Source organism: Electrona antarctica (genome assembly GCF_951216825.1).
Source record: "Electrona antarctica genome assembly, chromosome: 17".
NCBI classification, from domain to species: domain Eukaryota; kingdom Metazoa; phylum Chordata; class Actinopteri; order Myctophiformes; family Myctophidae; genus Electrona; species Electrona antarctica.
The window spans coordinates 26,408,835-26,434,479 of record NC_136798.1 but is presented as its reverse complement, the minus strand read 5'-3'; the positions used below and the strand labels follow the sequence as shown (position 1 = coordinate 26,434,479).

Sequence of the window (25,645 nt, the reverse complement as noted above, 5' to 3'; positions counted from 1 at the left end):
GCCACAGACCCGTCATAATGGACCCCCAAATGGGACCCCCTGGACCCCCCCAAGGGCCCCCTGGGGGTTCCTATACCCCATTCTGTAGTATACATTCCATGTATATTCCATGCATACTACATGGAATGTTCAACACTACATCACATATAGGCTAAATGCCTCCAGGGCATTGTTTGCATTCCAGCCTTGGAATGCCTACGATGTTTATCAGTAATTTTCTGTCACATCAATTTCCTGTACACCTACTTCTGGTTAAAAGTGGAAAAACGTAAAGGTCGACAGATATAGTACTAGTGTGGATAATCAAGACTTAACCATTTGCTAAGCAACTGAATGACAACCAAAGGGCATTCCCTATATTTTCTTCCATAAAGCCATTTAAAGAGAAAAATGGCTCTACCATAAGTGGTATATTGTGCTTTTTGTACTGTAATTACCACAGCCATGTTTTTAGATCCAATCATTAGTCACCACTGCCCTTGCTTTCCAAGCTATGGTATATTTACTAAGGCTTTTCTTGGTTCTATTCATAGGTTCATCTATTGTACCAATGGGTGGAGTGGGTTCACTGCAATCTGTCATATTGGGCTACTAGTGTCAGTGGAGCCTGCTCTGGACTAGAACTTCTCATGCACACTGCATGACACAGTATGTTATGGTATGCACTGAAACATTATGTTTGCCTCCTCAACATCTCTTTTACTCTTTGAAAAGGTACGTGTTCTTCTTAACTACTTACGCGACTGTTCGACAAAACAACGCTGATCTACAAGCTCACAACATACCAAGGGGATCAAGACGAAGTATAATGTTTAAGTGGTTATGCCCTACATACTTTGTTGTACTATGAATAGCGTCACAATGCTTTTTTTTTGTTGCTATTTTACATTTTTTATGACATGCCCAAAATAGCAACTCCATGAAACAAGTCAAAACATCAGCCAATGGGAAGATATCATTTTAGTTCATTCTTTACATGTTTGAAGTACTATATTTCTTCAAAGAAGTCTTATGATATGTCAGATCACTGCATTTATTTTAGGAAAAGGTAGGTAAGCAATATGATTCAATGCAACTATGTCGCATTGAGGAGTTTAAATCACATGAACCCTAGCGTCTCTATTCTGGGCATGTCATAATAATCAGTTTTTGTTGTAGAGGGGAAAAAAGAGGGGGTAAAGTACAGATCTCTGGGGAACAACCGGTCAAAAAGTATATATGGGTTAAGTGGTTAAAAGTGTGTTTTTTACCTGTCACTTGGGGAAGTGATTTTTTGCAGATTAAAGACAGTCAATAGAAGATTAGATTGCTTGTTAAGACTAACTTTTTTGCAGCGTGAGATGTTTCTCGGAGGATCCTTCAGTCGTTTGATCTGAGGCGATATTTTGCACATTAAACAGAATCAATACACGCCTGAGCTCTGTTTAGCAAATGCTGTGATCGGCAGACACAAACGCACGTGCGCGCACATAAAAGCATTCAATGCCAACATATCGTATCCATTATTCATGACTCATGTGCTCGTTGCAGTCTAATTATTTTAGATCTCCAATATGTAGGCACCCCTACACACACACACACACACACACACACACACACACACACACACACACACACACACACACACACACACACACACACACACACACACACACACACACACACACACACAGGCAGCCTTAACCACTTAAACCCTACCTACAGTATACAGGTATACTTGATCGGGGTCCCCCAGGGTTCTATGCTTGGGGCCCCCTCCTTTTTTTCCTTCTATATATCAAATCTCTTCACCGAAAACAACCAATCTACATGACACATGTGAGCTTATAGATCTGATATTTTCACCAGAATAGGGAAGCTAAGGTTCATGTGGTTAACTCCACCTGCCATGTGGAATTGTGGATTTTTCCTAGCTAATGTCGTCATATGAATTATTAATTGTAATAAGTGGAGCTTCCAGGGGCCCTGTGTTTTATTGCATCCTCCTTCCCGGTGCTCTGACATTACAGAAATGGCAAATGTGTCCAAGATGGACTGTGGCCATAATTAACGGTGGGAAAGGCTTTGTTTCCTCTATGTCTTCAGACTCCTCTCTGCTCTCAAAGAGGTGTTGCCAAGTCTGCTTACTATAAGCAACTTTGGGGCTTGTTTGTTAAGTACGCTGGTAAATATTGGAAGTATGTTTCTTGGGCTTGTTTCTAAAGTGTAGTTGCTTACTATTATCAGTCCGACTTATCAGTCCGACTGTCATTTGACCGACAACCTAACCCAAACCCTAACCTAACCCTAACCGCAAGCACCGAGCAACGCATGTCGGACCAACGCATGTCGGGAGCGACGGGTGATTTCCGCATGTCGGTATTTGGTGTGTCAGATAAGCGTGCGCACCCCCAACACTAACACTTTCTTTAGAACACACCCAAATCAAATCATAGTACAATGTACACGTGTGTTCGGGGGTGGGGTCGCATTGCAACAAGCTAAGCTAACAACACTGTCACCAGCCATGGTAGTGATGCTAGCTTAGCTTGTTGCTCTAAACACGTAGCGAACGGCGCTGCAAAAACAGGCAGGATGAGACGCCTTGAGAGCTTGTAGATCTGGCTTTTTTGCGTTCTCACTTTACTTTTATAACACGAATATATCGTCCATCTGCGATTTTTGGACAGGCGATGGCCGATTGAAAGAAATTGGCATATCGCCCAACCTTAACACACACACTCACACATGTTATTCTTCATGTCATCATGTCTATGAATTGATTGCATAGGGCCTAAATGGAAACAAGGCCGCAATTACTTTTTTTGTTGCTATCCCTTTTGGACTGAGTGTTTGACTGTACTCTGTTGCCGTTTTTACATTTATGTTCAATAAACTATTCAATCAATCAATCAAACAAACAATCAAACAAACACATTTATATATCTATATCTAGGTTGTGTTGTTACACAGTGCAAGAAAGATGTCGTCAGAGTGAAGGAACATACGGTAGATCACGTTTCCCAGCTATGAGATACAGATTTATAGACACAGGAGAATTAAGCCATCCTAAATTAAGTCCCTGTTAAGATGAATTCACCTCTCTGTGCTGCAACAAATGGGTGGACAATACGTTTGGACTTGGAGGTAATTAATACATAACCTCATTGTCGGCCTGATAGATGCCCTTTCATAACAAACTACTCTTGGCTGCGGTGTATAGGGAGGTACTAACTAAGGACCAGAGCGTGTTAAGGTCAGAGGAATAGACTGTGATGTATTACCCTCTAAATCAGGTCTCATATGCTAAAGCCCTATATAGCTAATATATTCTCTGGTTACATCAGCAGAGGTGGAAAAAAGATTCACTTCTTTCATGTGTTTGGCTAAAGCATAGAAATTAAGTCACATTATTCCAAATATTTGATATTAATAATATCATGACTATTGAAGAAATAATTCACCGGAGGAAGCATGTTGACCTTAAGCCTGCCATTTCTGCGCACAGGGTGGCTTAACTCGCTCCCAAACAGTAAAGCAAAAGAAAGAAAATATGCTGTTCTTTTCAAAATCACATTCCTGTAGGTTTGCACTTAAGTTCTTGAGTTCGGAGCAAATTCATGCATGAAGACCTGCACTGACAAAGGTTAAATAAGTAACCAGGCACCCTCGAAGCTGCACAAGCTGCCTGGAAATTATAAATATTTCATTGGGAGATGAATGACATTCCAATAACATAAAGACATATAGACATACATGTGGATACATTATTAATATGGAAAGGATTCGATATGTGCTTATATTGTATATGGCATATCTCATTGTATCGTCTGGAAATTATACATCCCTTGGGAAAGTCTTTTTTGCATTATTAACATTCCCACTGTGCTATTCCCACATCAAATATACACTCATACTTAAACATGTCTAGTGTGAACATTTTATGCAGAGCTCGAGGTCATGTTAGACGATTGACATCATCTCTGTTTCAGAAAGACATCTTCGTGACAGTTCAAAACTTCACGCCTCAGTGACACCAGGGTGCGTCTTTGTCGGAAATATAATGATAATATTATAAAGTTCTTTATAATATTATCAACCATGAAGTTCTGCCTTGAGGGACAATAGTCCATCGGGTCCCCCTCACATTGCGACAGCCAGTTCCTTGTTCTTGAAAATTGTCCTTGTGCTAGAAATGCACATTTCCTTTCATTCTTGACACATACAGTAGCTGATATGCACAATAGTTATCAATTCATATTATATCACCATCATTAAGGAGCGGCCGTGGCTCAGGAGGAAGTGCAGCTGCTTGGGGATCAGAAGGTTCCTGCCCCACTGAACACTTTTTGGGCTATCAGACCTCATCTTAATGATTGGTCTAAAAGTGAAAGTTTCATCAACGGCTAGGCTTAATCTAGACGTTAAAACGTAATTTCAGCGGCTAAATATAATATATTTATATGTAGAGGCTTAGAAAAACAGCTAATCAACGTCTAGGCTAAGCCTAGCCATTGAATAACCCGGTTTTAGACGGACGTCTAATATCCGACTATGGCTCAGTGGGTCGTTTGTCCCTGGCTCCCGCTGGGTTGGTGTGAAAGTGTCTTTGAGCAAACACTTAAGCCTCAACTGCTCCCGATGAGCAGGTTTGTACTTTGGTTGCCTTTCATAACAGGGTGAATGTATTGCATATTGTATTGCTCGACTGGCCTCGCTCTTAAAAATAAGGTGTAACGCAGAAACCCGTGGCCGTCACTGTTTGATTACGTCGCGTAGAGTGGGCCTAATGGCCAAAATAGGTGGCTGAAATGTGCCTGAATAATGCGTTTTATGTTACTGTACAATATCATAGACAGAGAAGTGATGAAGAGCCTGTGATACATTTGGAGGCAGGTGCAGTGCTGGTCAGCCCGTGATGAGCTGACGAACACAGCGATGTTGCCTCTCTAATTCTGGCAGTGGGATGCTGCAGACAAAGCATTCTTACTATAGGCACACATTTCAAGGATCTTAACTTTACAAATACCTAAGGGAGCATACATTGGAGGGCACGTCAATTCTAATTGATCCCCCTCGACCTCTGTGGCCATTGGGTTGTATTTGATTAGAAGTCGTGTTTGGAATGTCCAAAGTTGTCTGTACTCGGGCTTTGCGGTGAACAGATAACTATCCCACGGGAGTGTTCTGTTGGATCGTTACCCCATCCTCACATCTCCCCTTCACTCACTCACACACCAGTCAAAGTCCTGGAGAGTCTGTGTGATCTGCCAGACAGACGAAATGTAGAGGGAACATTTGTTTGATTTGTTGTGACATTGTTGGCTACCGGAGGGTGCTGCTTCGTCCAGGCCAGTGGTTTTCATACTTCACAACAATGAGCAGGTCCAAATCTCAAGGCACACCTGTATTCATAGCGAAAATAGCCGAGCTTCTACACCTGATATATTTGCTATTTTTGACAGTTTGTGAAAGCAAATATAAAAAATAATTATAAAAATAATTATTAAAAATGTTCACCTATAGGCCCGAGCGGTTAGCTCAACCGTTTGGGTGTGCCACCGGTTAGGGGTGCATACTTAGTTTAGACTAGTCATTGGTTAGACATGGGTTAAGGTTAGGTTTAGGTGTGCTGTCCCGTGGGAGGTTAGGTTTAGGGTGAGGGTTTGAGAATCAAAAGCAGGGACATCAACTTTTCTTGTGAACCCTTTTTTATTATTATTAGTATTAGTATTAGTATTAGTATTAGTATTAGTATTAGTATTAGTATTAGTATTAGTATTAGTATTAGTATTATTAAGAAGAGAGGGGTGCTTTAAAAAAGGTATCTAAAAGAAAGGGGGTAGGGCTTTAAGAACATTATGTTCTGTGAGAAAGTTGGGGCATTAAATGATTTTCTTAAATTTAAAATAATGAATAGTTTTTGTTATTTTATGCTGTGATCACCTATCACCTATTTATGAAATACCCGAGTTTGTTTCTCTTTATCTCTTTTCTCTGATTTTATTTATTTATTTTATTTAATTTCTGGAATTTTGCACAAAACCCATGTAATCTGTGGTCTAGGTCTCTGCAAATTCAGGCTTAGGCACTGAACCCAAAACTCTGACATTGTTAGGGCTCTACTGTTCACCAACAACCTGTCTGGGCTACGATGACAGGCAGCGATGGGTCTCTGCTGAGAGGAAGGGATGGAACTTTAAACACCTAGAGAGTCTCCGTGTGGTGCAGAGCAGAGGGACTGTCACCTTGAATCAGGCGGTGCTTGATGGCTGGAAAACAGCAGAGAGGTTCTGCATAATAACGAAGGCCTCATAATTAGTTTCATGCTCATGTCGACACTTCCCTTCTGCCCAACCACCTCATCATCACCTTACTTCTTCTCTGCGCCATCGACGTCATTAAATCTCAAGTACATAGACATATGTCAGACACGATTATGCAGTGTTCTGTGACTGTCGAGAACAGGTTAAGAACGCTTGTTTCAGTTCTAGCCCATCGATTATCGATGTTTCCACTGGAATTCTGTAAACAAAAAAAACTTTTAACTTATACACAAATAACTTTTTCATAGATACAGTAAAACGAACCAAATTGGCACATTTCAAACATCAGCTGACACAAGTTGAGAGGAGTTAGTGATGTACCACAGCAGTGAGCAAGACTGTGTGTGTGTGTGTGTGTGTGTGTGTGTGTGTGTGTGCGTGTGCGTGTGCGTGTGCGTGTGCGTGTGCGTGTGCGTGTGCGTGTGCGTGTGCGTGTGCGTGCGCGCGTGTGCGTGTGTGTGTGTGCGTGTGCGGGTGTCTGTGTGATATCTCAGCAATTTCCGTAGTGCTTTCATGACTCAGACACTTATCAATTACACATTACTCAGCTAAACACCCTCTTCCACTCCAGGGACGTTTGCTGGTCCGAGACATGAAATAAGGTGAGGCGTTTTATCCTGATCGAGCAGAGCTCAACTCCTGGTTATCACACATGATAACCAGGAGTTGAGTTGTCCTTGTGTTACTGCAGTAACACAAGGACAGTGGTGAAAAGTAACTAAGTACATGTTCTAGACTAGTACTAGTAGACTATAGTAGTACTAATTTTTGCGTGTGTTTGCTAAACTGGTTAAACTGTGCTGGTAACGTTTTTTTAATGATTGCATCATGGCACTTTATCCATAGGCTATGTGTTGTGTTTTTAAACTTTTTATATGAACTGCACGTCATCATACACACATCCTAGGGCTCTTTTTAAATTTTTGTCTATACTATGTCTTTAGTTTTTAGCTTTTATGTTTATTAAATAGGCTCTATGTTTTATGTTGCACTATAAGTGACTGAGGGGAAACGGTATTTCATGTTCTTTATGTATGTAAGTACATGGGGAAAATGACAAATAAAGTGATTCTGAAAAGTGACGCAGATTCTTTTTTTTCTGGTCTTTAAACCATGCCTAGACCAGATCAAACGGGCGATTTAGGAATTTTTAGACCAGGCATTCGTCCGAGGTGGAAACTAAAGTCTGGTGACGCGAGGTTAGTGGTTGGTGGTGTGAGAATTGGAGCGGCAGGGGCGGTATTGCAGTCGGTGTACCGCACTGTTGTGATGAAAAGAGAGTTGAGCCAGAAGGCAAAGCTCTCTCTCTACCGAGCAATCTTCGTTCCTACTCTCACCTATGGTCATAAAGTGTGGGTCATGACCGAAAGAATAAAGTTGCGAATACAAGCGGCCAAAATGCTGTGGAGAGGGAAGTCTGGAGCTCTCTGGTGGAGCTGTTGCCCCCGCGACCCGACTCAAGACTCCTGCCCAACTTAATGGAAAAGCAGCAGGATAAGGGGGCGGTTGAATTACGTACAACATTCACTGTGTGATGAACTAATTTATGTTCACAAAACGCACATGTTGTACACTACAGTATGGCCCTGTGTGCGTGCCTGCCTGCCTGCCTGCCTGCCTAAATGCATAATAATTTCCAGATTAACTCCATGTTATTGCTCTGTCCTCTCTTTGGACCAGAAAACATGCTCAGTGTGATCCAGGGTGTTTTTTGGTTTATTTCTAAATTATGTCTATCTCGTGGCTGATCTTGCAGGGAAAAGGGATTGTGGCTCCAGGTGATCAGGTGTTAGTTTTGCTGACAAAATATGTGACCCAATACAGCAAATGGATGGTCACGGTGCACAATATAGCATGAATGGCATGTCATTTGATTTCAAATTAAACCACACTAATACTTAGTTGGCCAGGGTCCCTCTGGGCTTTATACTAGGTTCACACTTTTTTCTCCTAGGCATCAAATCTCTTTGCCAAAAATAGCAGATACTTCTTCAAGGGGTTGAACACAGTTTTGTAATCTTCAGATACTTATACAAACATTTGCCCAAACTTCAGAACTGAAATTAGCATATAATTATGAACATTACTGCACAAATATGATATCAAGTCACAACAGTATTTCACAGGAATTTCTCAACAATGTTGTTAATCAAATTAGCCGATTGTATGAAGTCTTAATTTGATACGATTATTCGTTAAAGGTGCAAGATGAATTCCTATTTTATACTTTCAAAAGTAATGAAAATAGCAGATCTACAAGCAAGCTCACAGCGTGATATGAGCTTGTAGATCATCTATTGTCACTTTTCTTTTTTTACGTTTCAAAGAATTATTATATCAAGAGCTATTATAATGACGTACCTAAATCAGGTACGCTGAGTTGGAAGTGGTTATATTTTGCCTCTGTATTGTGAATTGAGTGAGCACATGGTACTGATATAGTAAATTAAAAGATATAATTCATAACATTTTGTATCATATTTGTAATAATAATGTGTGGTTGTCACAAAAAGTTTGGGAACTACAGGTCAATATTCTGGGAATCTGTCAAAAGCAGCTCAGAATCAGAATCATCACACAGTTACAGATGTGAAAAGAGTGGTGAAATTATTTTTGTGAAAGCTCTCAACAATTGCACTTACAGGAAGATTTAAGAATAGGGAACAAGATAATGGAGAGGAATAACATTGCAGGAAGGCACAGTCAAATCAAATATAGCTGTGACTGACTGCACACAGTTGTGCCGTGATGTTCCTTTCCATTTACAAGCCAAAAAAACAGCCCCCTAAAAAAAGCCATTGGTGAGATTGAAGTGCTAAATGAAAAAGCACACTATACGGTGCACATCAAAACAGCTGTTCCCATTATCGTCTATGTAGAACCCCACCCCACACTCCAGCACTTGCTGTGGCGTGCTGCCCGGCAACCCTTCACACTCTTCTATTTCCAGATTACAGTAGAAGTAAAAGTATCAGTACTGCAAAGTAGAAAACACTTGTGTGACTCGGTAATCAAAATTTACTTGAGTAAAAGCATCGGCATCATAATATACTTTAAGTACCAAAAGTAAACGTACACATCATTATGCCTATGGTCCCATTTCACAAGTTTTCAAATGTATAAAAATCCTTTGAAAATAGCAGATCTACAAGTTCACAAGATTGTCTATTTTCAAATAGCCAAAGTATATATAGCGCTGAAGTGGTTAATGTATGTTTTGTAATAATAATCAAAATCTACAAAGTAACTAGTAACTAAAGTTTTTATATAGTTGTAGTGGAGTAAAAGTACAATATTTGCCTCTGAGATTAGTGGAGTAGAAGTAAAATGATTGAAAATTGGAAGAACCCCAAAAACAAATAGTATTTAAATACACTACTTGTAACTTGATTAAATCTACTTGTACTGTATGTAGCCACACTGTGCTTCTTCTCAGTGGCTTCCTATCTGCAGTGGGTTTCATAAATAATGTAATATATCAATAAGAACTTGTGACTAAATAATGACATTGGTTCGATTGGAACGAAGGTTTTTGCTCCATTTCCTGGAAAACGGTTTTGGACATACAAGGTTTCCGGGTGGCAGTGGCTTCCAGCGTCTTCCTGGTGGATCTACATGTGGTGGAACAGTGAAATGGAATCAGACGGACTGAAGCTGCAAACAAGCTTCAGCCCGGGGGCTGCACGCACATGTGACACACACACACACACACACACACACACACACACACACACACACACACACACACACACACACACACACACACACACACACACACAATATGTGTGTGTGTGTGTGTGTGTGTGTGTGTGTGTGTGTGTGTGTGTGTGTGTGTGTGTGTGTGTGTGTGTGTGTGTGTGTGTGTGTGTGTGTGTGTGTGTGTGTGTATGTATATATTATATATATAAGGAGTCAAGGACACAAATATTTTAGATGCAGTGAGTAGGGATACATTCACAAACTCATGGCTATGTACAGTATGTCCTCATGATACAATGTGCATGTCACTCAGCAGATGGGCACAAGTAGCTCCGCCATATACAGTATGGCAGCAGAGACAGCACTATACTTAAAAGTACCTCAGACTTTCCACCACTGGTGCTACTATGTGTGTTGGCTGGGTGGGGGTGGGGGTGGGGGGTCCTCGCCAGCTGTTCTGAGCAACACATCTGCTCTGCAGGCTTCTCCTGCAGGTGTTCCTGCCTGATGTTCTGCAGCTCTGTCCCAATGGTGGAGAAGGTTGCAGCCACGCCTTGATACTCCCCATGTCCAAGTCCAACACAAAATGCCTTGACGGGAGCTTTCTCCACACTGCAGTAACTCCATGGAACAGCCTTTCCCCTGCTGTTGTCGGATACACAACATCAAGTGGTGTTCATGCCTTTAATTAGAGACACTGAACAAACACCTCCTCAGCATGAGACTGTAATCCCAAAAAGGACATTCAACCATGCACAAGTTCAGCTCATATCATACAGTCTATCCTGAGTTTAGTTCAGCTCATATCATACAGTCTATCCTGAGTTTAGTTCAGCTCATATCATACAGTCTATCCTGAGTTTAGTTCAGCTCATATCATACAGTCTATCCTGAGTTTAGTTCAGCTCATATCATACAGTCTATCCAGAGTTTAGTTCAGCTCATATCATACAGTCTATCCTGAGTTTAGTTCAGCTCATATCATACAGTCTATTCTGAGTTTAGTTCAGCTCATATCATACAGTCTATCCTGAGTTTAGTTCAGCTCATATCATAGTCATACAGTCTATCCTGAGTTTAGTTCAGCTCATATCATACAGTCTATCCTGAGTTTAGTTCAGCTCATATCATACAGTCTATCCTGAGTTTAGTTCAGCTCATATCATACAGTCTATCCTGAGTTTAGTTCAGCTCATATCATACAGTCTATCCTGAGTTTAGTTCAGCTCATATCATACAGTCTATCCTGAGTTTAGTTCAGCTCATATCATACAGTCTATCCTGAGTTTAGTTCAGCTCATATCATACAGTCTATTCTGAGTTTAGTTCAGCTCATATCATACAGTCTATCCTGAGTTTAGTTTAGCTCATATCAAACAGTCTATCCTGAGTTTAGTTCAGATCATATCATAAAGTCTATCTTGAGTCTCATAAAGCCTGTATCTGCCTATGCTTAAAAATAAACATGGTTATTATACTGTAGTTACCTAAAATGAACAAAATAACTCAAATAACTGAAATTATAAAAAAAGAAATAAAATATAAAAAAAGAAAAAAAAACATTTTAGTTACCATAAATGTAATTGAGAACGAGGCTTAACGTAAATAGTCTTCGTCGGTATCCAAGATTCTTCTTGTCGATGTCGATCTACAAGCTTTTGGAATCATTCCCCTAGCTACAGCTTAAAATAAAAACTAAACACTAAAAACTAATTAGATTTTTTATTTTTTTTAAATAAATAATGGAATATTCTAAACTATAATAACCTTGGCTCCTTCTCCATCACCTTTCCTCACTTATTTAATCATGTACAGATATCACAAATCCCATCAGTGCACTTAACTGTGAAGACAAAAACAGCATCTACCCACATAATCTTGTTAGCTGCCACCGTGGCGTAGTGAATACAGGGGACAACAAGGAGGAGTTAAAAAAAAAGAAAGTTCATGACTGCTTTCTCAACAGATGGCCATGAAGATAACAAAACATTTAATGTAAGAGTGTTGTAGTATTGGCCACAGTGAAATCTCTTGCTCCATTTTATTTTGTATGTTGTAATGATGAGTGTTTAAACACATGACGCATCCCTATCCCTATCCCTATTCTGACCAATGAGCATGTCATAAAAGCATGACAAAAGTAAGAGATCTACAAGTAGATCCACTTATAGTGGATCTTAGTGGATCAGTAGATAACCTATTTTTGGTGAAGAGATTTGGTGAGATAAATGTATAAATAAAGGTCAAATTAAGTAATCAAAGTGATATTGAAATCATACTGTGTCTGTGATATAGTTGGAATATTTATTTTATATTTTTAATATGTTGATCACAATGTCTTGGAGAGAGAGTGTACTTATCTACGTGTGGGCATCTGTGCATTGTCTGTGTGTGTGTGTCTGTGCACATGAATTGTGTGTGTGTGTGTGCGTGTGCGTGCGTGCGTGTGCATCTTTGTGCGTGTACGGTTGATGTGTTTGTGTACAAACCTTAAAATATGAATAACTGCCACAGTCCCACACAGGCCTTGAGGGGAAAGAAGCATAAACCATGAATGTGGAGAGGTCTTCCCTTTGTCCCTATACACATCACGACTTCATTGCAAGGTTGCTTGTCTTATTTGCTGTTTCAAGGTCACAGCACAGTCTGCAGTCCGCAGCACTCATCCCTCATTGTATTCCACCCACCACTGCTCTCTCACTCACCATTTCAAGCCTTTTGTATGAGGAAGCACTGCGAGATTTAATTAGCATTTGATGCCTACTTTATTCTCTCTGTAAAATCTCGTACTCACAATCTCCCGTTTTCCCAATTATTCTGTCACTCTGCAAAACCCTGATGCTCCAATTCTGACTTTTAGAGTAGTGTCTAACTCCAGTGTGCATAATGTAGTAGCCCAGGGTTTCTCAAATGTTTCCATGCCAAGCACCCCTATATACGAACATTCAGCGAAAATATGCGCAGAAAATAACAGCTGGCGGCGTGTTGCGTACTTCTAGATCGGCTATTTGCAGTGAAGATATTAGGTGTAGAGGGGAAAAAGGAGGGGGCCAAGTATAGACCCCTTTGTAGGCTACTAGGCCCTATAGAAGTACTGTATAGGGTTTAAGTCTGCTCAAAGTATCGACCTTGCTCTGCCCGCCTGCCTGCCTCCATCGTTCCGGTGTGCTGCACGCGGATTCACAAGTCTGACCTTAAACTTATAAGCATTGTATTCTATAAGGTTTTGAAAAAACATAATTCTGCTGAAACTCCAAATTGTTTCATAATAGAAAATGTTAAATGTTATGTCTAAAATGGACAAGGTCACTGATGTGGTACAGTATGGACTTGAGCTAAAGAAAGTTTAATGATGAATCAAGAGGTCAATGGTACTTACTAAATTATCAAATTTAAAATGTTCACCCCAATGGTGAATTGAATGGGTTAATGAATAACGGTTTGTGTCTAGCAGGACACAGTTACGTGAGTCAAGATTAAAATACGTTGACATTCTTTATAAGCAATCACTCAAAACACTGGATAAAAAAAACAAAGTCATTGTCATATCACTAAAATACTTTTCAGAACAATTGCTTTTGGGCAGTCATCCCACATACCTCGAATACTATACCAACAGAAGGAATATCACGTCTCTTATTGTGTGGTACTTGAACAGTTTAAAATGATCTCATAACAGAATCTATAATATGTTTAGTGCTCTTTGTGCTATGCATTATGTCTTTCTGTATGTCTTCTCTATGCCTGAATGTTTTTATGCTGATCATACTGTAGGGCGTCTTGTTAATGCCCAAGAGTTTCGCTCGCTTGTCTGTGCCGCTTACAGTATGTGTTCTGTATGTTCTTTTATGCTGCCTGTAGTGCTTCTTGTTATTGTTTGTGTTGTTCATCTCTGCCAGGAGATTCATGCATTCGCCCCATGTGCGTGTCTGTCCACATGCTAATCTTGCATACAGGCTTTGGTGGATTACCGAAAAATTTGAATGACAGCAATTCTTACAGAAAGATGGAGGGAGTTGTAGGAGATGGGGGGGGGGGGTGTACAGTAGATAGTAGTAGGTACAATGGACAACTGGTAAGCACATGCTGTGCTACTGTTTCATGGAACAGTTAGTCATTTCACTGCATACATCATTATTATTATATGCATCCTGGCATAGATGGGCAGATTGGACACTCTACTGACCACTCTTGTGTTATGTATATTCTTGTATTAACATTAACATGCTCACGTAGTACATATGAAAATGAGGTGTACTGCTTGCCTAAATCTGACACATTTACATGGTGCATTAACTGCATTTAAGTTCTCATGTTTATTAATGTGCACTGTCCGTTTAAAAAAATAAACATTCATTGCTGTAATTAGCCACTGTGGATCTGAAGACATGCCTCTCTAGAGCGTCGAAGTCCCGCCCCCGATGAGGGCCCAGGAAATAATTCCCCATTCATTTTCTCCATAGATTTTTCAAAAAGTATTTTTTTAAAGACGTTTACGCCGCGGACAAAGCCAACTCTTGTTGTGTTGAAGAAAATGCCAGCACTCATTATGTACTCCATTATGTCCTTCTCACATTTTATTTACCTCTGACGAGAGACAAACGTACACGTTTCGGCCTGGTTGGCCTTCCTCAGCGTTGTCTTGACACAGATTTGAATTATAAAGTTGCCAAACATGATAGGGGATTGTGTTCGAAGCTCTTTTGAACAATTTAACCTGCCTAGAATACAGTCGCTTGGTAATATTGCTGCAGTTCATATTGTAAATTAAACAATATTGTTATATTGTGAGTATGTAGATCTATTTTTGGGGAACACATTTGGTGTACAGGGAAAAAAGGAGAGGGCCAAGGATAAACCTCTCGGGGACCCCGGCCAGTGGTTAAATTCCTGACTATGGTCGTCAGCAGGTGTTTGACCTTATGCTGCTTCCTCTGGGAGTTTGCCATTCACTCCTAAGGACAAGAGATCGTTTTTCTTATACACGCCATGGTGCATGGTTAGTCGCTGCTGCACCAAGCAGACAGACAGGATTGTGCCAGAGAGTGGGTCCAAGACAAAGGGGGATCTGTGCAGCGACGGGTGATAAATAATGTAGGTGTAATATTGCAAAATGGACGCATGGTTTAGAGGAGCGCAGAGCGGAGCGGGGAGAACAGAGGAGGGCAGAGATCCAACCCCAAAAGCACAATCATTCCCCTGTGCATACGCAATGATCAATATCAATAATAAGGCACACAGTGGTGAATTATTCATCAATGTTCTGATCCGTGTCTCTCTCCCTCTCTTTCTTTCTTTCTTTCTTTCTTTCTTTCTTTCTTTCTTTCTTTCTTTAATGTTTGTCTGCGTCTCTCTGTCTCTGTCTCTCTCTCCCTCTGTTTCTGCCTTTCCCACATTCTCCCGCTACTCTTTCATCCCTTCACCATGTGCTCAGAATGACTGGGCTAAAATAATAACACTGATGCCAGTGTGTTTCTGAAAAATGACTCAGATCTCTTTCTTCAACAAAGAGCCAAATAAGAATGCAGATTGTTTTGGCACAACAAGTGACTGTGATGGATGCACACGTTCATGTTTGGCCTCCACGTTGCCACTGGTAACTGATAACAGCTGCCCAAACGTTAGTGAGTGGTTTACCTTCGTGTTGTACCGTCATGTTGGAGGAGGGACAACAGAAGTAATGCATGTCATCACCTCTCATGCCATGCTAAAATGGAGTGGATAAGTGATTATTCTCTGTAATCGAAGGTGCAAAATACACAATACTGAGAATGTGAAGAGAAGAGAGGCATCGGGCATCAAGATGATCTCATAATCCTTACTTTTGTTTTCGGGTTTTGGCATTTTATGCTTTATATTAGGATAGGATATTGATTGAGAGACATGAAACCAAGGACAGAGAGAGAGGGGTTTGGGTCCTCACATAATCTTGTTAGCTGCCACCGTGGCATGGTGAATAGTATACAGGGGACAACAAGGAGGAGTTTAAAAAGAAAAGTTCATGACTGCTTTCTCAACAGATGGCCATGAAGATAACAAAACATTTAATGTAAGAGTGTTGTAGTATTGACTAAGGCTTGTTCAGTTTAGAGAATGTTAGTTGGCCACAGTGAAATTGCAAGTCTGTTAACATACAGACTTGCAATGTTAACTGGCCGAACAAACATGCACCACCACCATATATATTTAATGTGTCTCATCATTGGTTTAGAGATGGTAAGGTGTCTCTTAGACAAAAAGAAATACGTGCACATTCTAATAGATTACAGGTGCTGAACAAACGGCAGCTCAACAGCGAAAATCAATAGTCTGCACACTATAAAAGCTGATATCTTTTCCGCAAGGTAACCAAGTCCTGACATAATTAGGTCTACTACGGGCACACCGGCACAGTATTAAAGTTTTTATGGATTTTGGGCAGATTTTGACCTTATACCAGTGTTGATTCCGTCGACTAAAACTTTGACGAAAAATGTATATCGACTACTATTTTCACTAAATAGAAACTAAATAAAAACTAAGCTATGATGACTAAAACTAAGACTAAATATATTGGCGATTTCGTCAATAAATAAAAACTAGACGTTGTTAAATGTTATGGAGGGACTAGTGGAGAATACAGTAGCAGATCCGCCAAGATCTGCCAAAATACATTTTAGTCAACTAAATTAATCAACTAGATTTGGTCGACTAAAATCTTATGATATTTAGTCGAATAAACTAGACTAAAACTAAAACTTTTCAGATGACTAAAATATGACTAAAAGTTTTATTCAAAAGACTAACACTAAAACTAAATAAAAAATTGCTGTCAAAATGGAAAGAACCATACTTTATATTTCAAGCACCACAGTAATCTTATAGCCCTGGAATATTAGTAAGAGTGAACATGATTATATGAAGGTTGTACTGTTACACACTGGTTATATATACATACAAAAATCCATAAAAACATTACTACTGTGCCCTTCCTGGCTCTGGGTGTTGAGGGGCTGTCTTGGTTGATACGCCTTTTCAACATTGCGTGGAAGTCTGGGGCAGTGCCGAGGGAGTGGCAGACCGGGGTGGTGGTCCCACTGTTTAAAAAGGGGGATCAGAGGGTGTGTGCCAATTACAGAGGTATCACATTACTCAGCCTCCCTGGGAAAGTTTACGCCAAGGTACTGGAAAGGAGGGTCCGGCCGATAGTCGAACCTCAGATTCAGGAGGAGCAATGTGGATTCCGTCCTGGCCGTGGAACAACTGACCAGATCTATACTCTTGCAGGGATCCAGGAGAACGCCTGGGAGTATGCATATCCGGTCTACATGTGTTTTGTGGATTTGGAGAAGACCGGGTCCCCCGGGAGGTTCTGTGGGAGGTGCTGCGGGAGTATGACTGAGGGGGACCTTGTTGAGGGCCATCCAATCTCTGTACACCCAAAGCGAGAGCTGTGTCCATGTGCTCGGGAGCAAGTCAGATTCGTTTCCGGTGGGGGTTGGCCTCCGCCAGGGCTGCGCATTGTCACCTATCCTGTTTGTGATTTTCATGGACAGGATCTCGAGGCGAAGTCGTGGCGGAGAGGGTATTCGACTTGGTGAGCTAAGGATTGCATCACTGCTTTTTGCAGATGATGTGGTCCTGATGGCACCTTCAACTCTCACTGGATCGGTTCGCATATTAATGTTGAACAACAACAACATTTTAACCACAGTGGAAATTGAAGGAAAATGTTTCAGCATTACCAATGTACCAATTGCCAATGCCAAACTGTACAATTACTAAAGGTGGACACTGGAATTGTGATTTATCACATCATGCATTGTTAACTGCACTGGGATCATCAGCTGCAACCTCATTCAGTTGCTCCACAATGAGCTTCTTAGCAGAACTGGAACTCCACTGTGAGCACAGCTGCAGCCATCTATTTTTACCAGTGGCTCCTAATGTACTGTAGTGTTCAGAGAATTAGAACAGAATAGTGGAAAATAATTAGCACCACATATAGCAAACCATCTTGTTCACCATGTGAACCCTAGCATCCCTATTGTGCAGTGTTGTTTTTGACAGCAAAGTTTGTATTTTAGTTTTTTAGTCATAGTCTTTTGAACAAAACTTAAAGATGGGGTGCCATGATTTTTGTATTTTTTCCAGTTTTTCATGTGTTTATGAGGTGACAGTACTTGATGCATTGATGTCTTCCCTTTGTTTCTTCCTGGAGGCTGAAACCTTGACAGTCAAACGTGCCAATGAAATAAAACAGTGATTTAGTGACATCACAATATCATCCCCTCCCCTAAGCCCTCCCCTTTATCATGCAACAACAGCTGTGGGTGCGGCTTCAGTTCAGGTGGATTACCACCCACTAGGCATACTAACTCTTTTTTCCCCAAGTCCGTATATACGTACGTCGACACTAGGTGGCGTCATATCCCAGGTCCGTATATACGTACCCCAACGTATACTCTGTCTATATAATGGTTGATGCCTATGGAAGCTTTTAACATTGGTCCGGTTCCTAAAGCAACGCCCCACCGTTCCAACTATGGGATCGCAAATATTCACACTTTTCACAGTGCAAACCAGTGGAAGGGAGGATTTTCAAACCTCCATAAGTCCGACTCTAGAATCGCTGTCCTTGGTGGATTTTCTGCCATCCACATTTCGGATTTAATTTGTGCCTTTGTACCACGACCGTGCCGCCATGTAAAAGCTTCTGACGAAAGGTAAAGAGTGTGTGCGTGTTCCAATGATACTAGAGTGTGTGTGGCGAGTGTGTGTGTGTGTGTGTGTGTGTGTGTGTGTGTGTGTGTGTGTGTGTGTGTGTGTGGGGGGGGGGGGGGGGGGGGGGGCAAAGTGAACGCGTATGCTGGCACTGGGAAGTGGGGTTTACGCTAACAGCTAGCGGTAGAGATAGAGTTAATGAACTGGTGGGGGTGTCCACATAATAAAGACTTTAACAAATACTGTACACTTTTTTGAAAAACATGTTAGTCATATATATATAATAATACCTGATGATCATGTTTTAGGGTGGGGGGAAATCCCGGCACTCAATTTAGTTTGTCATATTTTATTAATATAAAATGTTTTAGTTTTGGTCAACTAAATATCATAAGACTTTAGTCGACTAAATGTACAGTTGATTTTGTCGCCAAAAATGTGTTTTGGTGGGCCTTGGTGGTGTCGTAATGCATGATTTTACACTTGGTTGCATGCTGAAAATAGCCCATAGCTTGTAGATCTGCTATATGAATGCAACAACTGAGCGCAACCACACATAAAATGACTTTTGGTTCAACTGGATCTCTTACATTTTAGTCTAGTTTGTATTTGTTGATGAAATTGTCAATATATATATTTTGTCTTATTTTTAGTCATAATAATTAATTGCCTGAAAAAAGCACTGTGGACCTTACTAGGTAAACCATTTTTGACCTAATGTCATCACATTAAGAACACTATCGATACCATGAAGCTGTGATTAGAATGGCTATCTGTCACTGTGAAGAGCAAAGACTAGCACTTTTCCACATTTTGATCATGCATGTTGCGCAAGTGGTAGGTCAGCATATCTTTAAAGACACAGTGGATTTCTGCTTGGCTCATTAGCTCAGAGGAATGCAAGCTCTGGTGAAATAGATCATTTGTGACATGTGTCAGTCAAAACAGTGTCAAACTAATTGCCTGCTCCTCATTCCAACTATTTTCAATCAGCTTTCAGGTAAAATTCTCAGTGTTCATTTTAACCATCTGTAACCGCCAGAGGTCCATTTGGTTACATTGACTTTAATTAACATTCTGGATTTTACTGTGTACTGAGATGAAATACTAGATACCATATAATGTCTCTGCTTTCCTTTGACGCACATTTCGACTAGCCAACATTAGCCTCGCCAAGGCTCCCCCAAAACACTTTTTTGGGGAGATGCATTTTCAAGTGGCGTCTGATTCATGCAATCAGAAGCATCAAGTACATTTGAGAAGTTACTGACAGTGCTCCTCAAGCTATAAAATGCCTGCAGACCATTTTATTTTCTCCACACTGGAACACTGCCTCCTTACCTACCGCATGACATCTGGCATCTGTGAAATGATTGCCACTATTGCTTTTCTGTCACTGATGCCTCTCTGTACTCTGACTGTTTAATCAAAACACCACTGACCACACTGTCCTCAGAGAGTGCATCTCGGTTAGAGTCGAATCTCAGTTTATTTAGATCATGCAGTCTATACTGGATGGATGTATTATTTGGCTGTTGTGTAATTTGACATGTACGATGTAGCATTGAAGTGTAATTTTGTTTCTGCCTCTTGGCCAGTTCCCACTTGCAAAAGAGACTCAGTCTCAATGTGTTTTTACTTATTTTATATACTTAAATAAAGGTTAAATATATAACAAGTACTACTGTGCAGTATCTACTGTAAAGGTGGTTGCACACCGGCCGCGTTTTTCGGAAAACCGATGGAGAAACGATGCTTAAAAATCCGAATTCGCGCTCGGTGTGTGGGGACCTTTACTGTATATTCCAGTGTTTCCCAAACTGTTCCATGCTAAGGACCCCCAAATAGCCATATCCTCTGGCTACGATCCCTACTGCAAATTCAATTAAAAAATAAATTCCTGTCTCGCTATAGCACGATGATGTACTTTAATTTAATGCATGGCACTGACATCTTCCAGGTCAACAGAAAGGTAACTAGTCTGGGAAAGATTCAAACAGCCAACTATGCCTTTTTTTTATTTCATTATATCTCCAAGATACAATGCAGTAATTTACAGATGCCATTACCTCTGTAGCTGACAAGAGGCAGTATGAGGCAGTATGAGGCACTGAACGAGAGCGCAGTTATGCCATTGTCACTATTCTTTATTACAGTATTATATAAAGACTTTCTTTCCTCAAATCTTTGGAATGCTCTAACTCTAGCATAACTTTACCTGCAAGTTTGGTGAGACTTTCAAAATGTTCATCTACTTGGGAAATAGCTGGGATCCTTTTTAAATCTAATACTTTTTGAGATGTGTGTGTGTGTGTGTGTGTGTGTGTGTGTATATATATATATATATATATATATATATATATATACAAACAAAATGTATTTAGACTATACGTCCCAGTCATATTGATACTACGTCCAGCATACAAACTTGGGAGAGTTCGGTAATGAGTGAATTCAGTTGTTTTTATATGGAACATCCTGTGTCAGACTTTGAGCCCACACTATCTATTAATATGACACTTTAGACATGGTTACATAATAAGTCCTATGAATAATTCCGCTGTCTGTACGGAAACCAAAAACAATGCAAGTACTATGAATAGCAGAATTAAAGTTTGAAAGGTCCACTTTGAGAATTGTTTTTTGTTTTCTCCCTACAGCATTCTAGCTCAGAAATCTTTTACGCTCAGCTACATTTTATCTTTGCGCCTCACATCCTGATAGATCAGTGTGTGTGGTGACAGTGATAGGAGTTCATTTTGGAATCGACTGTTGCCACTTCTGCCTCATTTAGAAACTCCAGCGAGCTTCAGGAAGATAAACAACTCACAGCTCTCATCTCAGCAGTCGGGGCATTTAATAATTGAATGTTTGTTTTTTAAGGTCAAATTCAGGGCATTAAGTTTTGATTGCTGCCAATTAGACATTCACAGTCTGAAAGCAGTAGCCACCCCCGGCCGGCAGGTTGTCCACACATTAGATCAAATAAATAAATACATCTTCACTAAGGGGGGTGGACGGCCGGGCATTAGCTCTAATGGTACTGCAGCACTTTCCAGGGATCCTACGAGTGTGGCTTAATCACTCGTAAGACTTGATTGAGTGCGTGTTAATAAACATTAGGCTGTCTCTCTATCCTCATGGTGACTAGGGGTTTAAGCCTGATTGATAGGCTAGGCTACTTCCACGAGTGACACCGGAAGGAAAATAGCCAATCTACAAGCTCACAACGCATCTCAATGTGACGTGTTGTGAGCTTGTAGATCGGCTTGTAAATCAGCTATTTTCATCGTACAACGAAGTATGTATAAATGACGAATTACATGTGTGCTGCTCTCCACAGGCCGAAGACGCAGTCCTGAAGATTGATGGAGGGCCATGCTATTCAAACAGCAGGCATTGCTGAGACAGAAGCTCTTTGTCCTGGTCAGCCTCGCTATTGGAAGCCTCCTCTACCTCGTGGCCAGGGTCGGGACCTTGGATAAGTGGGTATCTGCAGTGCTAATCGAAGGCTTTGTTTTGTTTAATCCAATTAAATGTCTCATATCACATCAAGTTAATCATCATAATAAATGCCCCAATGAAATCACTGTGGCGGTGAGACGGGGGACATTATTCATGAATCTGCATTTCAATCAGTCCTGAGCAAAATAGAAAAATAGGCTATTTGATTGGAACAAATTAAGGTAATGGAATAATAATAATGTCTGTTGTATATTCTAAATCATTGAAATGCTTTGTGAGCAATAACATTTACTGGATAAGCCTATAAACGATCCAGCTGGCTTGTGCTTTCCTATTTGCAGTAGGCTTTGGGAGAGGAGTATATCTGTGAATCTCACACGTCCACACAGCACAAGACACTTAGCACCACAGATCACACTGCAGCTCCACAGAGTAAAGTGCACTACAAAATGAAATCAAGCCAAGGGCCTTATAGTTTAGCAGACAGCAATCCAAACAGTGTAAAAGTCCCCTTAATGGCAGCCAAAGCGCAAAGGAGAGCTTAAGCTAACCATCTCTTTACTACAATAAGTCAATAGAATATTCACATAAGGTGTTCACTAGCAGTACCCAGGTAGCTGAATATGAAAAGTTATTTCCTTGGCCTATTGGCGGTGTACACAGGACATATGGTGCTGAACAGTCACGCAATTCGCAAGATTAGTTCCGAACAGACATACACACAGACACGCACGCACGCACACTGACTCTCACACACACAGACTTCTAGACGGCTCGGCCCCTAGGGGCCATAACGTAAAAAGACAACATACAGACGTACCTCTTATCAGCCTTCTTGTGCAGTGTTGTGAGGACCCAAAGATTGGCGACTTGCCATCTGTTAGGAAAGTTATTTTATTGCTCATGACGTCACTTTGTCCTCTTGTGACTTGCCTCCCTCTGGTGGCTACATTTAGAACACCTCTTGTATAATTGAGATGCATGGAATCTCTTGAGTATCTGTGTGTCTGTGTTGTCTATATGGATATCCACGAATATCCAGCAAAGTAATAGAGGCTATTATTTTAGGCTGGTTCTAGATGGCCACCCCAAAAGAATGGTGGGTAGTGTCACCCAACCAGGTCTCACCCAAAGAAACACGGTGAAATAACACAGATTGGCAATTCCGTACGTACAAACATCCAACATCCAAAACTCATATGTACATATGACACTGAAATCCTCCCCATAGACCGCGATGGAGGGGCACCGTCTCAAGTGAACTTGAGCCACGAGAGCCACCACCGAGCGAGCTCATAGTTGCCGTGGCGAACGTAGCGATGTTCGATTGAGCCAACTCAGCCCCGTCCGAGTTGTAACCCAATAGCACAGAATCGTAAATAATGTCAACCCGATCTCACCAAAACACGATGAAATAACTCGGATTGGCAATTCTGTACATACACTACTAGTGAATTATGTACGGATTTTGGGGTTTTCTAGTCGTGTATGTACAGAATTGCCAATCAGTGTTATTTCACCGTGTTTGGGTGAGATTGGGCTGTGTCACCACATCAGTGACACTTCCTTGGATGGTCATCAAATGACAACCTCATTTTAGCCATCATCATGCTGTCCTGTTCGGATAAAATAACATGGTTTTGTCCTCTTTCAGGCTGCAGCCCCTTTGCCCCGTTGAGAGCAGACTGGCCCCTTCTGAACCAGAGCAGATACCTCTTCGTACCCTGCAGTACAAGCGTGGTCTGCTCCACGAACTGCGCAAGGGCAATGCCACCAAAGAGCAAATCCGCCTGCACAACCTGGTCCAGCAGCTGCCTCGGGCCATTATCATCGGGGTCCGCAAGGGGGGCACCCGTGCTCTCCTGGAGATGCTCAATCTACATCCCGCAGTGGTCAAGGCCTCGCAGGAGATCCACTTCTTCGACAACGACCAGAACTATGCGCGGGGCATCGACTGGTATCGGGGGAAAATGCCCTTCTCTTTCCCTCACCAGATCACCATTGAGAAGAGTCCGGCCTATTTCATCACAGAGGAAGTGCCAGAGCGCATTTTCAAGATGAACTCCTCCATCAAGCTGTTGATTATCGTGCGCGAGCCCACCACAAGGGCTGTGTCAGACTACACGCAAGTGCTTGAAGGCAAGGAGCGCAAGAACAAGACCTACCACAAGTTTGAGAATCTGGCCATCGACACCAACACCTGTGAGGTGAACACTAAATACAAGGCTGTGCGGACCAGCATCTACACCAAACACCTGGAGCGATGGCTCAAGTATTTCCCTGTGGAGCAATTCCACATCGTGGACGGTGACCGCCTCATCACAGATCCTCTGCCAGAACTGCAGCTGGTCGAGCACTTTCTCAACCTCCCATCAAGGATCAGTCAGTACAACCTGTACTTCAACGTCACCCGGGGATTTTACTGCCTGCGATTTAACATTGTCTTCAACAAGTGCCTGGCAGGCAGCAAGGGCCGCATCCATCCAGAGGTGGACCCCTCAGTGGTGACCAAACTGCAAAAGTTCTTTCACCCCTTCAATCAAAAATTTTACCAGATCACTGGGAGGACATTCAACTGGCCATAATGAGGAATTTTGGACTTCTTTAAATGGATTTGTTCGGCTAGGTACTTATAAAGGGCCAGGCTGGACAATGTAAAAGGATATTAATTGCACTCTGATTGAATTTAATACAAGAATGACAATGTGACCAAATACTAAGCGGAAGTTGGTTTGTTTTAAACTGTGTGAAAGTTAAAAGGAAATTGTTTGACAGTTTGACAATATGATTCTGTTCAAATCACTTGATCTTGCAAAATATTCCACCTGTTTATCACCACCCCTATACATAAAAGGTCCAGTGCATTAGTGTGTGGTAAAATAAATACATTATTTTTATGTTGGCATAAAAGCATTTATTGCTTTTCAAAAGAATATCAACATTCATGCTGTTATGATAAGCTTGCTGCCTTTCATGAAAAACAAAAACACCATGAATGAATAAAATGTTCTAATAAAGTAAGAAACAACATTGTTCTTTAACCACCCCCCCGATCCTAACCTGACTCCGCCAGATGGGGCAGCAGAGAGTACACTGGGTTCCCCCTCCTGCTCCCATCTGGCAGACTTGATACTCCGGCCACCAAACGGCCTGGCCAATCAGCGGCAGCTAGAGGTGGGATCAAGGCAGGACTGTGTATGCCTTGATCCCGCCTCTAGCTGCCGCTGATGCCGCTGATCCCAGATGGGAGCAGGAGGGGGGAACCCAGTGTACTCTCTGCTGCCCCATCTGGCGGAGTCAGGTTACCCCGATCCTGTCTGCATGTCCAATCAAGATTTCATAAATACAAACTACTTTGTTGTATATGACATATTTTTAAACCATGGCATTTTTTTCATCATGCTATTTTCAATAAACACTGGATACTGTGACTTTGGTCTGTTTTCCAATGGCGTTGGAATTCCCAACACAAC

At 41.3% G+C, this 25,645-nt stretch overlaps 1 protein-coding gene across 1 annotated transcript in view; it reads left to right on the top strand.

Moving 5' to 3' along the window:
• Positions 1-25,216, top strand: part of LOC306941452 (heparan sulfate glucosamine 3-O-sulfotransferase 5) — a 62,972-nt gene extending 37,756 nt beyond the window's left edge. Inside the window, exons 2-3 of the mRNA XM_079526936.1 lie at positions 22,051-22,192; positions 23,827-25,216. Of these exons, the coding sequence (XP_079383062.1) occupies positions 22,086-22,192; positions 23,827-24,757 (1,038 nt within the window). The 5' untranslated portion in view covers positions 22,051-22,085 and the 3' untranslated portion in view covers positions 24,758-25,216. The remainder of the gene's footprint in view (positions 1-22,050; positions 22,193-23,826) is intronic.
• Positions 25,217-25,645: the final 429 nt, after the last annotated feature.